This window comes from Rhagoletis zephyria, unplaced genomic scaffold, assembly GCF_001687245.7.
Source record: "Rhagoletis zephyria isolate East Lansing unplaced genomic scaffold, Rhagoletis_zephyria_1.1 Rzeph_scaffold_00608, whole genome shotgun sequence".
In the NCBI taxonomy this organism is placed as follows: domain Eukaryota; kingdom Metazoa; phylum Arthropoda; class Insecta; order Diptera; family Tephritidae; genus Rhagoletis; species Rhagoletis zephyria.
In genome coordinates this window covers 94839-108645 of record NW_016157692.1, presented here as the reverse complement: position 1 = coordinate 108645, position 13807 = coordinate 94839, and the positions used below count along the sequence as shown (strand labels likewise).

The 13807-nt window shown below is 34.0% G+C and overlaps 1 protein-coding gene across 1 annotated transcript; it reads right to left on the bottom strand.

Annotated features, from left to right (window-relative positions):
- Positions 1-12623: 12623 nt before the first annotated feature.
- On the bottom strand, positions 12624-13233 carry LOC108360688 (uncharacterized). Its single transcript, XM_017613078.1, has 2 exons — positions 13003-13233; positions 12624-12938 (listed from the first exon to the last, which is right to left on the bottom strand). Exons 1-2 carry the CDS (start codon positions 13231-13233, stop codon positions 12624-12626), a joined length of 546 nt encoding a protein of 181 aa, XP_017468567.1.
- Positions 13234-13807: the final 574 nt, after the last annotated feature.

Sequence of the window (13807 nt, the reverse complement as noted above, 5' to 3'; positions counted from 1 at the left end):
ATTAAAACGTTAAACGCTATTTTATATATATAAGATACGGTTTAAAACGTGAAGAAAAATGCTGCCATAATTTTACTGTAGATGACGATCCCTTAAAATTAATGAATTCAGGTGATATATACAATAGTGATTCATTTGATGATGAGGAATATACACACGATATAAATTAATGGTGTATATATAAGATACGGTTTAAAACGTGAAGAAAAATGCTGCCATAATTTTACTGTAGATGACGATCCCTTAAAATTAATGAATTCAGGTGATATATACAATAGTGATTCATTTGATGATGAGGAATATACACACGATATAAATTAATGGTGTTAACTAGTCTTTCGTTTCTTGCGATTTATTTAAATAAAGCATGTGGGTTTTCACTAAAACATTTTAGCCGTTTTTTGCCAGAGTCTATGTGAAATTTCACTAAAACATTTTAGCCGTTCTGGCAACACTGCTTCTTGCAGAGAACTTATTTAATTTGTAAAAGCCGAAAAATAAACGAGTGACGAAAGCAGCCACAGTAGCTTGCTGAAATGACTCGCTTATATGTACATATGTATGTATATACACGAGATTTGGAAGTTTTTATCCAGACGCCCAATCGACATGTTTGAGGTATCGTTGGATTATCCGAATTCTTAAAAATTTCTAATGTGTTGAGAAACAAAAAACGTTTTTTTGCTTTTGCCCGTTTAAGGGGGTATGTGGGTAATAGGGATGTCAATTTTCGGGGTTTTGTCGATCCCGGGATTTTTTAAAAATACAATCCCGGGATTCCTATTATAGTATTTTAAATCAGATTGATATAACAAAAAAAAATACAATTTATTGTAATTCATTTACATATTTACTAAGGCGATAAATCAGTATTTTCAATCAACAAAAAACAAACATAAAATTTGACAAACATATATGTATGTATGTACATATCCTCATTAATTTATAACTTAGTTTTTGTACTACAAGTACAACTGCATATACGGTCACTCACAGAAATATTCTGCATAGATTTTTTTTTTTTTGCAATATTCAGAATATTTTTCATGGTATTTTTTTTTTTTGTTAATTTAAAGAAATATATATGTATGTGCAATTTGAAGTTGCGAAAACATCCCGTCGACATTTTATATTTTTTTTTTTGCCTATAGAAAAACTCGTTATAAGGAAGAAAATGCCCAACATCGTCAGTAAAAAAAATTCAAAAATCAACGGAGTTTTTAGCAACTTTGAAACTGCACTTTATTGTATTAAATTGAATGGGCTACAAAACTGCATAATAGAATTTTTTGTAAAAATTATGATTAAAAAGTTTGATATTTTTATGATAATTTGGTGAACTTAAACCAACTTTCTCTAAAGTGTGAAATTTTGATTTACATGATCTTTGTTGTAAAATGAGCTATATATTTTTTTTTATTAACAAAATAATACCATGAAAAATATTTTAAATATTGCAAAAACAATCGATGCAAAATATTTTTGTAAGTGACTGTATTTGGTAACCTATGTAACTAAATATATAAAATTTTTTGAATCACGGTTTGAGATCAATTTAAGATATTAGCAGTATATTTAAATAATAATAACAAAGTTAACACATTTAAGTAAACAATAAATATATAAGTGCATCACCTATTCCATTTCGAGCGAAGCAAAATTATTCCTTCTTTTGATGGTAATGCGATCTTAAAGAAATTATAGCATTAAGGGTTGCAACAAATTCTTAATTTGCCCTTAAGGGGATATTTGTGATAAAAATTTAATTGGCTAACGAAAAAATTGTTTCCAGCAATCCCGGGATTTAAATCGACTAATCCCGGGATATTCGGGACTTAAAAAGACCGGGATCTCGGGATTGACATCCCTAGTGGGTACACACAACATATTAAGTGTTGTTCTATAGGTCAATAATACCTTTCCAACGATACCTTATTATGGTTATTGTCCCATTTTAAATATTTTCAGCCATTTGGTATGTTGTACCAATGCCAACAACTGTGCCAAGTTTGGGATAAATTGGTGGAGCAGTTCCCAAGATATCCACATGTAATCATAAGTGGGCGTGGCTACGTCCATTTTCCAAAAATTTATTGTTAATATCAAAAATGATTGTTAATATCAATTTTGATGGAATAAGCTTTAGTAGTTACTAAAATATCGCAGTTTCCGTATTTCTGAAAAGTACCGTTATATGGGACGTAAGGCTGATTCACATACAATTTTCTTCGCTTTGCTTGATAGTTCTTTACTTTGACATATAATATCGATGTAGGCATATGCATGAGTATGCTCACATAAAAAACGTTTGACGCAAAGCAAAGCAAAACGAAGCAAAATCTTGGGTAACATTCATCTGTTTTACGCTTTGACTATCAGCTGATTTAATTTTTAACCGACTTCCAAAAAAGGAGGAGGTTATCAGTTCGTCGGAATCTTTTTTTTTATTTTTTATTTTATTTTTTTTATGTATGTTACCGCATAACTTTGGACCACGTCAACCGATTTCGTTAATTCTTTTTGCATCGGAAAGGTAGTGTCTCAGAGGTGGTCCCATACTAATCTGGTTAAGATCCGATCAGTGGATCATGAGATATATATATATATTTTTTTTTTATATGAGAGTTGAAGTCGGTTTTTTTTTGCTAAAAATTACTTGTTTTATTTATTTTCTTACATTTATAGCATACACGGCAGTGCGCGCGAGTGACGAAAGCAGCCACAGTAGCATGCTGAAATGACTCGCTTATATATACACGAGATTTGGAAGTTTTTATCCAGACGTCCAATCGACATGTATCGTTGGAAAGGTCTTGTACAGTGTGTCCAGAAAATGTATTCAAGTTTCATAAACGATTATCCGAATTCTTAAAAATTAGGCTAAAGTGTTGCGAATCAAAAAATGTTTTTTGCTTTTGCCGGTTTAAGGGTACACCCAACATATTTAGTGTTATTCTATAGGCCAATACCTTTCAAACGATGCCTTATATATTAAGTTCCGGCCACTAGTTGGAAAGATATAGAGTTAAATTGATTTTGGTTCCTGTCTCCACTACGAGATGCTTTGCGATGTGTGTAGCTTCTGTACGTACCTTCATTTAATTTTTTCCAAATATTCGGGAATTAAAGTACAAAAAAACCTAAGAGAAGAGCAAGGAGCTACTTTAATTTGGAGTTCGTTTATACTGAACTAATGTGTGTATAATTTTATACATGAACAACGTAAGCGTACGAGCCGCAACTTGCTTGTTAAATTTTATACCGAGTCAACGCAGTAAACAGTTTTGCTTGTTTGAATCATACACAATAACCACGCCTACCTCCCATATAAAGGTAATTTTCAGAAATACGAAAACTGCGATATTTTAGTAACTACTGAAGATTATTCCCTCATAATTGATAATTACAATAAGTTTTAGACGAAAAATAAGAATATTATAAATTTTCGGAAAATGGGCGTAGCCACGCCCACTTATGGTTACATGTGTATATCCTGGTAACCGCTGCAAAAANTACCAATGCCAACAACTGTGCCAAGTTTGGGATAAATTGGTGGAGCAGTTCCCAAGATATCCACATGTAATCATAAGTGGGCGTGGCTACGTCCATTTTCCAAAAATTTATTGTTAATATCAAAAATGATTGTTAATATCAATTTTGATGGAATAAGCTTTAGTAGTTACTAAAATATCGCAGTTTCCGTATTTCTGAAAAGTACCGTTATATGGGACGTAAGGCTGATTCACATACAATTTTCTTCGCTTTGCTTGATAGTTCTTTACTTTGACATATAATATCGATGTAGGCATATGCATGAGTATGCTCACATAAAAAACGTTTGACGCAAAGCAAAGCAAAACGAAGCAAAATCTTGGGTAACATTCATCTGTTTTACGCTTTGACTATCAGCTGATATAATTTTTAACCGACTTCCAAAAAAGGAGGAGGTTATCAGTTCGTCGGAATCTTTTTTTTTATTTTTTATTTTATTTTTTTTATGTATGTTACCGCATAACTTTGGACCACGTCAACCGATTTCGTTAATTCTTTTTGCATCGGAAAGGTAGTGTCTCAGAGGTGGTCCCATACTAATCTGGTTAAGATCCGATCAGTGGATCATGAGATATATATATATATTTTTTTTTTATATGAGAGTTGAAGTCGGTTTTTTTTTGCTAAAAATTACTTGTTTTATTTATTTTCTTACATTTATAGCATACACGGCAGTGCGCGCGAGTGACGAAAGCAGCCACAGTAGCATGCTGAAATGACTCGCTTATATATACACGAGATTTGGAAGTTTTTATCCAGACGTCCAATCGACATGTATCGTTGGAAAGGTCTTGTACAGTGTGTCCAGAAAATGTATTCAAGTTTCATAAACGATTATCCGAATTCTTAAAAATTAGGCTAAAGTGTTGCGAATCAAAAAATGTTTTTTGCTTTTGCCGGTTTAAGGGTACACCCAACATATTTAGTGTTATTCTATAGGCCAATACCTTTCAAACGATGCCTTATATATTAAGTTCCGGCCACTAGTTGGAAAGATATAGAGTTAAATTGATTTTGGTTCCTGTCTCCACTACGAGATGCTTTGCGATGTGTGTAGCTTCTGTACGTACCTTCATTTAATTTTTTCCAAATATTCGGGAATTAAAGTACAAAAAAACCTAAGAGAAGAGCAAGGAGCTACTTTAATTTGGAGTTCGTTTATACTGAACTAATGTGTGTATAATTTTATACATGAACAACGTAAGCGTACGAGCCGCAACTTGCTTGTTAAATTTTATACCGAGTCAACGCAGTAAACAGTTTTGCTTGTTTGAATCATACACAATAACCACGCCTACCTCCCATATAAAGGTAATTTTCAGAAATACGAAAACTGCGATATTTTAGTAACTACTGAAGATTATTCCCTCATAATTGATAATTACAATAAGTTTTAGACGAAAAATAAGAATATTATAAATTTTCGGAAAATGGGCGTAGCCACGCCCACTTATGGTTACATGTGTATATCCTGGTAACCGCTGCAAAAATTTCTTCCAAACTTGGCACAGTTGTTGGCCTTAGTATAACATACGAAATGGCCCATATAACGGTAATTTAGAGAAATACGAAATCTTCGATAAATCAGTAAGTATTAAAGCTAATTTATTCAAAATTGATGCTTGCATCAATTTTTACCAGGAAATACGTTTATGATAAAGTTTTGGAAAATGGGAGTGGAAACGCCCACTTATGATCACATATATGTATCTCAGTAACCGTTCTACCAATTTGTACCAAACTTTGTGTGGTTATTGTGCTTGCCATACAAAAGCAAAGCGCAGAAAATTGAGGCCGCTTGTCATATAACGGTAATTTCAGAAATGCTTGAAACTTCAATATTTCGCAATTTAAGGACGCTAATTTACTCAAAATTGATACACCCCGGTTTAAAATGTAGCGGTAGCTTTCGGAAAGGTGAAAATCATATATTAAATACTTGAGCCGGGTATTTAATGTCCGGCTCCGTCCGAACTTAAGCTTTCCTACTAGTTATATATAGTATAGATATTTGTGCATATTCCTACTTTCGTTCCCACCATCGGAAAATGTGTGAACTTAAACAAGCTCTTCAGCATAATATAGGCTGGTATGCAGCTCTCAAGAAAACGGCCAATAAAAAAATGCCATTAGCCCTGATCCAATACTTTTCGTGAAAAATCCTGTAAAACTGTCAAACAGCGAAATTACTCTCTGAAGTGAGAGTAAAAAGTGAGTAACAACAAAAAGTACGGGAACAAAAAAAGAACATTTTTCCTGTAAAAATGTCAACCAGCGATTGCTTGACACTTTTCATGATTTTACCAGAAGAAAAAGTTCGGGTAAAATCTTGCAACTTCACTCTCGACACAACTCTCCAAAAGTCGTTCTCATTTACAGGATTTTGGAGTACGGGAACATTTTTTCTGAAACTTCCTGCAAGTTCGTGTAAAATCCTGTAAGTTCATGGAGTACTGGATCAGAGCTATTATTTCGTGTGTGTGTCCTAGAGCTGCAAAACTATCGATAGTGACGCCATTCGATAGTTTCGATAGTTTGAAAAATGCTATAGATATTTTCGATAGTATCGTATACTATCGCGTTGTATATGTAGGGAAACTTCAACTCCGAGCAGCATGTAATATATGCATATGTACATATGTAAATATAAATATTGCACGTATGTAAGTATAAATATTACATCTTAAGCGTGAAATTCTAAATATTTTCCTTAGTTCAATTCACAGCGTCATTTATTTAAGTAAAGATCACAAAATTTCAATGCACCGGCACTATCGAAACTATCGACTATTGCCCGAAAACAATCGATGTTTTTCCAAAAATAAAACTATCGATAGTGCAATCGATAGTTTTGCAGCTCTAGTGTGTCCAAGAACTTTTGCCATCTGATAGTTCACAGCCTGTTGCCTCACTCTTTCCTCAAGAAATAATGGAACGGGCATATATCTCTGTTGCAAACATGAGTAGTAGAAGATGTAGCAAACTTCTTAAGACCTGCGTTCTGCCTTAACCTTTATGTCAACAGCAGCATACCCAGGTATGTTTTGCGTTCTAAAACTATTATATCGTGGAAACTAGACATCGGATTGACTTGAAATTTCATGATATCCTCAACAAAAGTGTCTTACGTCATATTCCCAAGTCTGGGTGGGATTGGACCACCTGGACCAGAGATCTGGCCATTTTTCGACTCTTACCCCTTACGTCAACAGCTGCATACCCTGGTATGTATCTGTGTTCGTATGGAAAAGTAGCTTATGTCGAAAGGCTTGCTTTAGTATAATGCGGCATTCCCTTTATTCTTTAAACGGCAAGGAATTTTTTGATGAAACTTGGTAAGAATATTGACTTGCTAGTATCGGAACTATTTCTTGCACGTTTATTTGCCAAAAGTTGTTCAACGGTTCAGCGCCAGTGAGTTATTCGCAATCGTATGCTGCGAATGCCGATTTATACTAAAGCCAGCCTTTAGACATAAGCTACTTTTCCATACGAACACAGGTATGTATATGAAATCGCATGCAAATATGTATGTTGATACTATTGAAAAGTAAACTTTATTCCGAATAGAATTCTTAAAATAATACAAGAATATAACTCCGAATCATTGTTGCCACTTTGTGAGTAATTCCTCTAAACGTATACTTTAAACACTAAAGTATGCAGAAGGAACGTATGGTCAGACAAATACCGAAAATTGTTTTGAAACGGATGTGTTTTTGTCTGTTTTACTGAAAATTTTCTGGTTGAATTTTTCGTTCAATATGCTTTCCTTCTGCACTTGACAGATGATTTTTTATAGTTTGAAAAAAATTTAATTAAGGAAGCACCTGACGGCATTGACCATGGTACCTTCTGAAAGCTAATAAATATTAGAACGCTATTCTGCACGCTCAGCCACCGCCGCTTGAAAAACTAAAATACAGTTATTGCTTTCAAAAACGTCATCATTTTCGAACGTCTTCCAAATACGAAAATTAACGAAACTGTAGTCGTTTTCTGTTCGTTTCTGGATACGAAAAGCGCATTGTTTTTTGAACAATTTTGAATACGTGGATTAACGAAAATTGTGGGTATTTCGTAATTGTTTCCAGATACCGGAAATTGTACGAGACTGCACTGCCAGCAAAATTTACGTGTCTATGCTGGCTGGGTTACTTTGCGTTTCCACGGTCAAAAATTGCTTTCAATTTGCTCACACGTAAGAGTTGTCACAAGTATGAGTTTTCTCCCTTCCCAAAGCCATGATCGATCAGCTGTTGAAATTTAACGAAAAATTGCCTATCTTGAGAGAAAGATTTCAACTTTTACTGCTAATTGGAGTAGCTAAAAAATTCGTGCTGTTAAGAAATTTCGTTTTAATGATGGAAAAATATTTGGTAGTTTGGATACTGATTTGGTAGGTATTTTGGCACATAAAAATATTGCCAAGTGGCAACACTGTTCCGAAGTTTTATAAAGAGTGAAATACACTACACAAGCGACTTGTCAAACATACTTCAAACCTAATTTTCCCATATCGCTATACACCATGCAAACATGACTCGTTCAAGCAAAGAATTTTAGTTTTATTCCGGTTCACAATATAAAAGGGCTTGGTTTTCTCTTGCGTCCTCATTCGGTAAAAATTCCGTTGCAAGTGAGGCGTTTTTATCAATAACAACGGAAGCGGTTTGATCAAATGTCAACATGGTGGCCAGAAAATCAAAAAATTTCGATTTTTGTTGACATTTCCCTCAAACGGCTTGTCAAACCTTCAAACACCCCCATACACAACATAAATGGCTTAAAGCAAAGGGATATTTCGCTTGGTTTGTCAAGCCGCTTGTGTGGTGTGTTTCGCTCTTAAGCACATCCGCATTTCCTGCTAAATATTCAAAATGTTATCGATAATTTTTTTCATTCCATCGTTATCTTTTCAACTTATGTATTTTGAACTTGCAAAATCTCCGTAACGAATGGAGAGAACACGCATTGTTCGATCATAAGGATATTCATATTGATTCATCATTAGATCCAGAAAATTATAGGAAAACAGATTTTGAATTAAAAGATTCTTCAGGTTCATATAAGTTTCCCAATTAAAAAAAAAAAAATATATATCTGATTTGCTAATATAGCCCTTTTCTAATGCTTCAGTTGAACGTATGTTTAGTAGTTTAAAAATGTGTAGAGCTGACTTGAGGACCAGATTGAGCACTGATATAGTTGCAGCAATATTATATACACACCAAGGCAAAAAAAACAACGGTGATACTTTGTTTGAACCCAATTGAATTGGGGAATGTAATTAATTTTTATACTGAGTACCTGTAAATAGTATGCAGTACACAATACTCATATCTGTAATAAGAAAATTTTGAGTAATTTGTTCGGATTTTGAGGATTTTTCATTTGGTTTTGAGGAATTTGGTAATTTTTTTGTGGCAACACTGTTCGGAATCGAATTCCTAAAATAATACACGAATATAATGATATTATTGTAAGACAATACTTTTAAAATAAAAAATATGAATAAATTGGAAATTACTAACTTTTTAATTGCATCGAGATATTGCATTGCGGCATATTAGTAGAATGTTCTGCACACACGGGTTTTTTGCACAATATGCAGGTTTGCCTTGTTGGGCGGATATAGAAAATTACGTGTCACGTTCTTCCTTGCCTCCTAAATACCAACATCCATTGTCCTCAAAGGACCGCCGTTTATTGCTTCATTGATGCTGCGTGTAGAGAATATTCTAGTTCTTCGACTATTAGTAGCTCTCACTTCTATTTCAGATTCCGCCAGTTGCTCACTAAGTTGATAAAGGAACATCCTAGTCGGATTTCAAAGGTCTTCTGGGGTGGGCGATTCTCGACGTAAATTATGTACGTACTAAGGACAGCTACATCCATAACATTATAAGAAAGTGCCAAAGGCCGTTTGGTTGAATATTTTGCAAGGCAGTTATCTATGTTATCAACGCCACATTTGCTTTGGTTGTAATCTAATATCAATAGTGGCTTCTTCTTAAGACCTTTTACTTCGGTTGTCTAATGCATTCTTGAAAAGACCACAACTGATTTATTATTCTTTGGCACGTACTGGTCCATATTTTCAGACCTGAGTATGTTGTGGGTTCGGAATCATGCAGTTGTGGTGTGGTTCTTCTGGATCAAGTGCACTAAGTTGTCGTGGAGTGAGCCATTCACCATTTGCCATTTTTACTTTTATAAATTTTATTTCGTTGCGTAACACTTGGTTATAAAAACATTATATCTCTTCAGCCTCCAAGTTCGCACTACACGTATTCAAGTAAATATTAGATCTTAAGTTCTTTACTGCCTACAAGTTCTTCAGGTTGGTACAAGTTTTGTACTACCTGATGTAACAAGAAACATCCCATCACATTGTTTGCGTCTACCTGCAAAAGCCCTTTTGCAATAACCATACAAGTTTTGTACCTAAACAGTCCTTTATGTATACATTCAAAACCAACGATCATAGAGTGTGTTCTAAGAAAATCATTATTTGTACAGTGAAATATCATATTTCTCAAATATTTCTTCACATATTTAAAATAAACATATTTCTTCAGAAAATAACAGTAAAAACTTATCCGGTTTAAAAGAAATGTGTTATATATTCACATTTTCGTCACAACACATGCTGCTGTTGACGTACGTATAATTTTTCTGCTGCTGACATAAAGGTTAAGGAAATTTCACTCAAGAAAATTAAAATTTCTTAAAGTGAAAGTACATACCATCCATTGCGATAGCGTCACCGCCACCGTCAACATCACCATCAACGATACTTATGCGTCAAGTTACACACAATTCGTTTAACATTGCTCCCGAAAAATCATTAACTCGCTGATACTCTTTGCAAAATTTGCATTTTACTTTTTCACTTCTTCTATTAGGTTTTCCTACATTATTTTTTAAACTTCCTATTTCCATAAATATTAAAAATTTTCACAAACTGGAAAAATTTGCGTTCAAACATGTAAACAAAACACTGAATAGTTGTCATTTGACGCAATCGAATAAGCAAAATTGAGAGTTGAGCTAATTTGTGCGGCACCGGCACCGTCAGCTTGTTCATGTAACTTACTTCATACAAATACAGCGAACCAGTTTTTTTGAGAACTGTCAGTGACGGCGACGGCGACGCAATGCACGTTATGTACTTTCGCTTTTAGCCATTTCTTGTACGCCATTTTATATGGAGTTTTTGCTTTTCTTGAGAGCTGCATACTGGCCATATACTTGCTTTTACAAACGAACAAATATTACATTACATACATATGTACATACCATGTCTGTGAAGTTGGCATACGGTATGACGCAAACGAAAAAAGAAAAGTTGTTCTGAGTAGCCTTCCAATAGTTCTAGAGTTCATGAAAAGGAAAAAAAAGTTCTGGACATTTTGACAAAAAATAATTGATTTGAAAAGTGTGTTTGCTTCCATTCGCTCTTTAAAGAATTCACAAAATATACTCTCAGGGGATTTCTATTTTTCTGGCGATCTATAAACTGCCACTAGTATCAAAGTTACATTTTTCTGCTTAACCTTTATCACGAGCCACCAAATCATTTTTCCCACAGCGATTGAATTCATTACTTCCATATTCCATTCGTGGTTGATATAAAAAAGCACGCCTCCAGTGTGATTGGAGATACTGTCACATCTTACTATTTTATAGTCACCTAAGCTTATTTAACCATTATTTACTGCGTCTGTTAAATGAGATTCTGATTTTCATATTCAAATTTTGTTTCGAAAATTATAGTTTCTAGTTGATTTACATTTGTTCGGAGTTCATTCCCGGAATGTGTGTCCCGAGTCTCCGCATTTGGCACATATCTGGTTGTTTCCTTTGCATACTGCGGCTTTGTGATTGTACCCGCAGCACTTATAGCAACTCGGTACATTACAACATTCATATACTGTACATCTGTCCCATTCGACATTCAACTTATTTGCGGACATTACACTTTTAAAGCCATCTCCATCGATTTCAACTATTGCGTTATATACTTTTGGGCTTTTAAATGACTTAAATACTTTCACACATTTTACTTCACTGGCCTCTAAATTGTTTTGGTTTTTTATGGTTTGAGCCACCAACTCATTATCAATATTTTCACTCAACCCGCTTATTAATATCTTTGGTTTTCTCATTTTCGGCAGGTGGATATCGTACTTATCAATCACTTTTTCTTTGATATCATTAACCAGTATTTTTCTCGCATCATTACTCCCGCAGTTAATTGCTACCGCTCCATTTTGCCTATTCGCAATTCCGTTTACACACACTTTCAGCTCAGAGGGCTTGATTATTGTTTTTACATCACTTTTTGTTACTTCACTCTCTTGAGTTTTTTTTTGGCCTCAGTATAACCGGGACATTACCAGCAGTTGACTTTTTCACTTGATCCGCATACGTTGATTTCTGAGTTTGGCTCTCTCTGTTTCTATTTTGGTCCGCTATGTCCACTTTAATTTGTTTTACCGCTTCTGTTACAATTGCTATTTTTTCACCAACGATATTTTCTAATTTATTTTCGTTTTGTTTTATTAAATCAAAAAACTTTTCATAGCTATTGTTCGCCGATTTAATGCAATCGGTGCATGAGTCACAAAAAAAATTAAGGTTCGCAAACCTCAACAGTGCATCTGTCTCATACTTCCAAAAGCCAATACACTTCGTCCCCTTAGTATTAAAATAGCCTATAAATTTTTTGATGTTTTGAGAAAATGAATTTCAAACTTTTTGTCGAAAGTAGCTCTTACTCAAATCAACTGTATAAAACTGAGTCTCTTTTGTTAACTGACCAATTTGTATTATTATAATCATCCTTTTAATGAACAAAAAAGAGGTGTAAACTGCAGATACATCAGATAGGCTATTTTATTTTTTAATGTTTTCTATCAAGTTTCTGATACGTTCTTTTATTTTGTATGGTATACACTATTTTATTCAAGAAATACACCAGAATAATAAGTAAATTTAATATGAATTTTTATTACTATAAAATTATGTTTTAATTACAGTCAGATCGTAAATTATTAGCATGGTCTTTATTTATTGTCGTCTTCGTCCTCTTCTTCGAATCTGTCTGGTTCATCTAAACAATCGCGATTATTCCCTCCTTGTAAATTCAAAAAAAATGTCTGTGAGCCGGGAGGAATTACATTTTTTTTGCATAAATCTTTGAGATCCTTCAATTTTGTGTCAGAAATTGGTAGTTCTTTTTTATATTTGTGAGTTAATGTAAAATTTGTGACTCCTTTCTTTTTCATTCTCGAGCCATCTATATCAATCACTTTGAAGTCTTCGTTCCATTGTTCCTTGTATAACAATTGTCTCTTTTCACTTTTTATTACTTGGAGAACCTTGATTTTAAGCCAATTTACCGATTCATTATTGACATTTTTCTTCAAGTTATGGTTNGAGAACCTTGATTTTAAGCCAATTTACCGATTCATTGTTGACATTTTTCTTCAAGTTATGGTTCAATTTTGAGAACGCCGTTTTGAGATCAATAATATCACTGTAGTTAAGCCTTTCTACAGCGTACGGATTTTTTCGTCTTGCCAGTCTAAGTATAGTTGGCCATTCTTCTGGTGAATATACACAAATATTTCTCTTAGCTCGTTCTATAGCCGAATGCATGGAATCTGCTTCCATTTGTGTGTGTCCACTTTGAAGATATTTAATCGTTATTGAATTGAAATGCAATGAATGATTCATATGAAGCAATAATATGGCAATTAATCTGTTTCTATTCTGTCCTCCACAGCAGTCTGAATACAGAATAACATCCGTTACTGATTCGGGTAAATTGTTCAGCATTTTTAATAAAGTGGTTCCAATTTCCTCTGACCCACGGTGACCATGGTTTTCATCCCACAGGAAACAATATCCAGCTCCACTAGCTAAATCGTAAAATGTGTTGTTGTATGTGGCGAACTTTCGACTGTAATACAAGGTGCTTACATTGCTACATGGTGTCAATAGCACTGATTGTAAGTCAAAAGTAAATACTTTTATATTGCTGTTATTTTTAGATAACTCCTTGTCAGCATCTTTGTGGAGTCTTGCCTGGGCTTTATTTGCTAAGTGTTCATCATATGATTTCTGTATTGAAGCCTTGTCCTCTGTATTTTTGAACATTTCGCATGTTGAGCATGTGTCCTTTTTTGGATGATGGAATGAATAATTGTAATTATTACAAAATATGTGGCGATACATATGTTCTTTA

What these genes read in the sequence shown, in the direction of transcription:
- LOC108360688 (XM_017613078.1), bottom strand. Translation starts at nt 13,233, where the DNA reads ATGGAAGCAGATTCCATGCATTCGGCTATAGAACGAGCTAAGAGAAAT.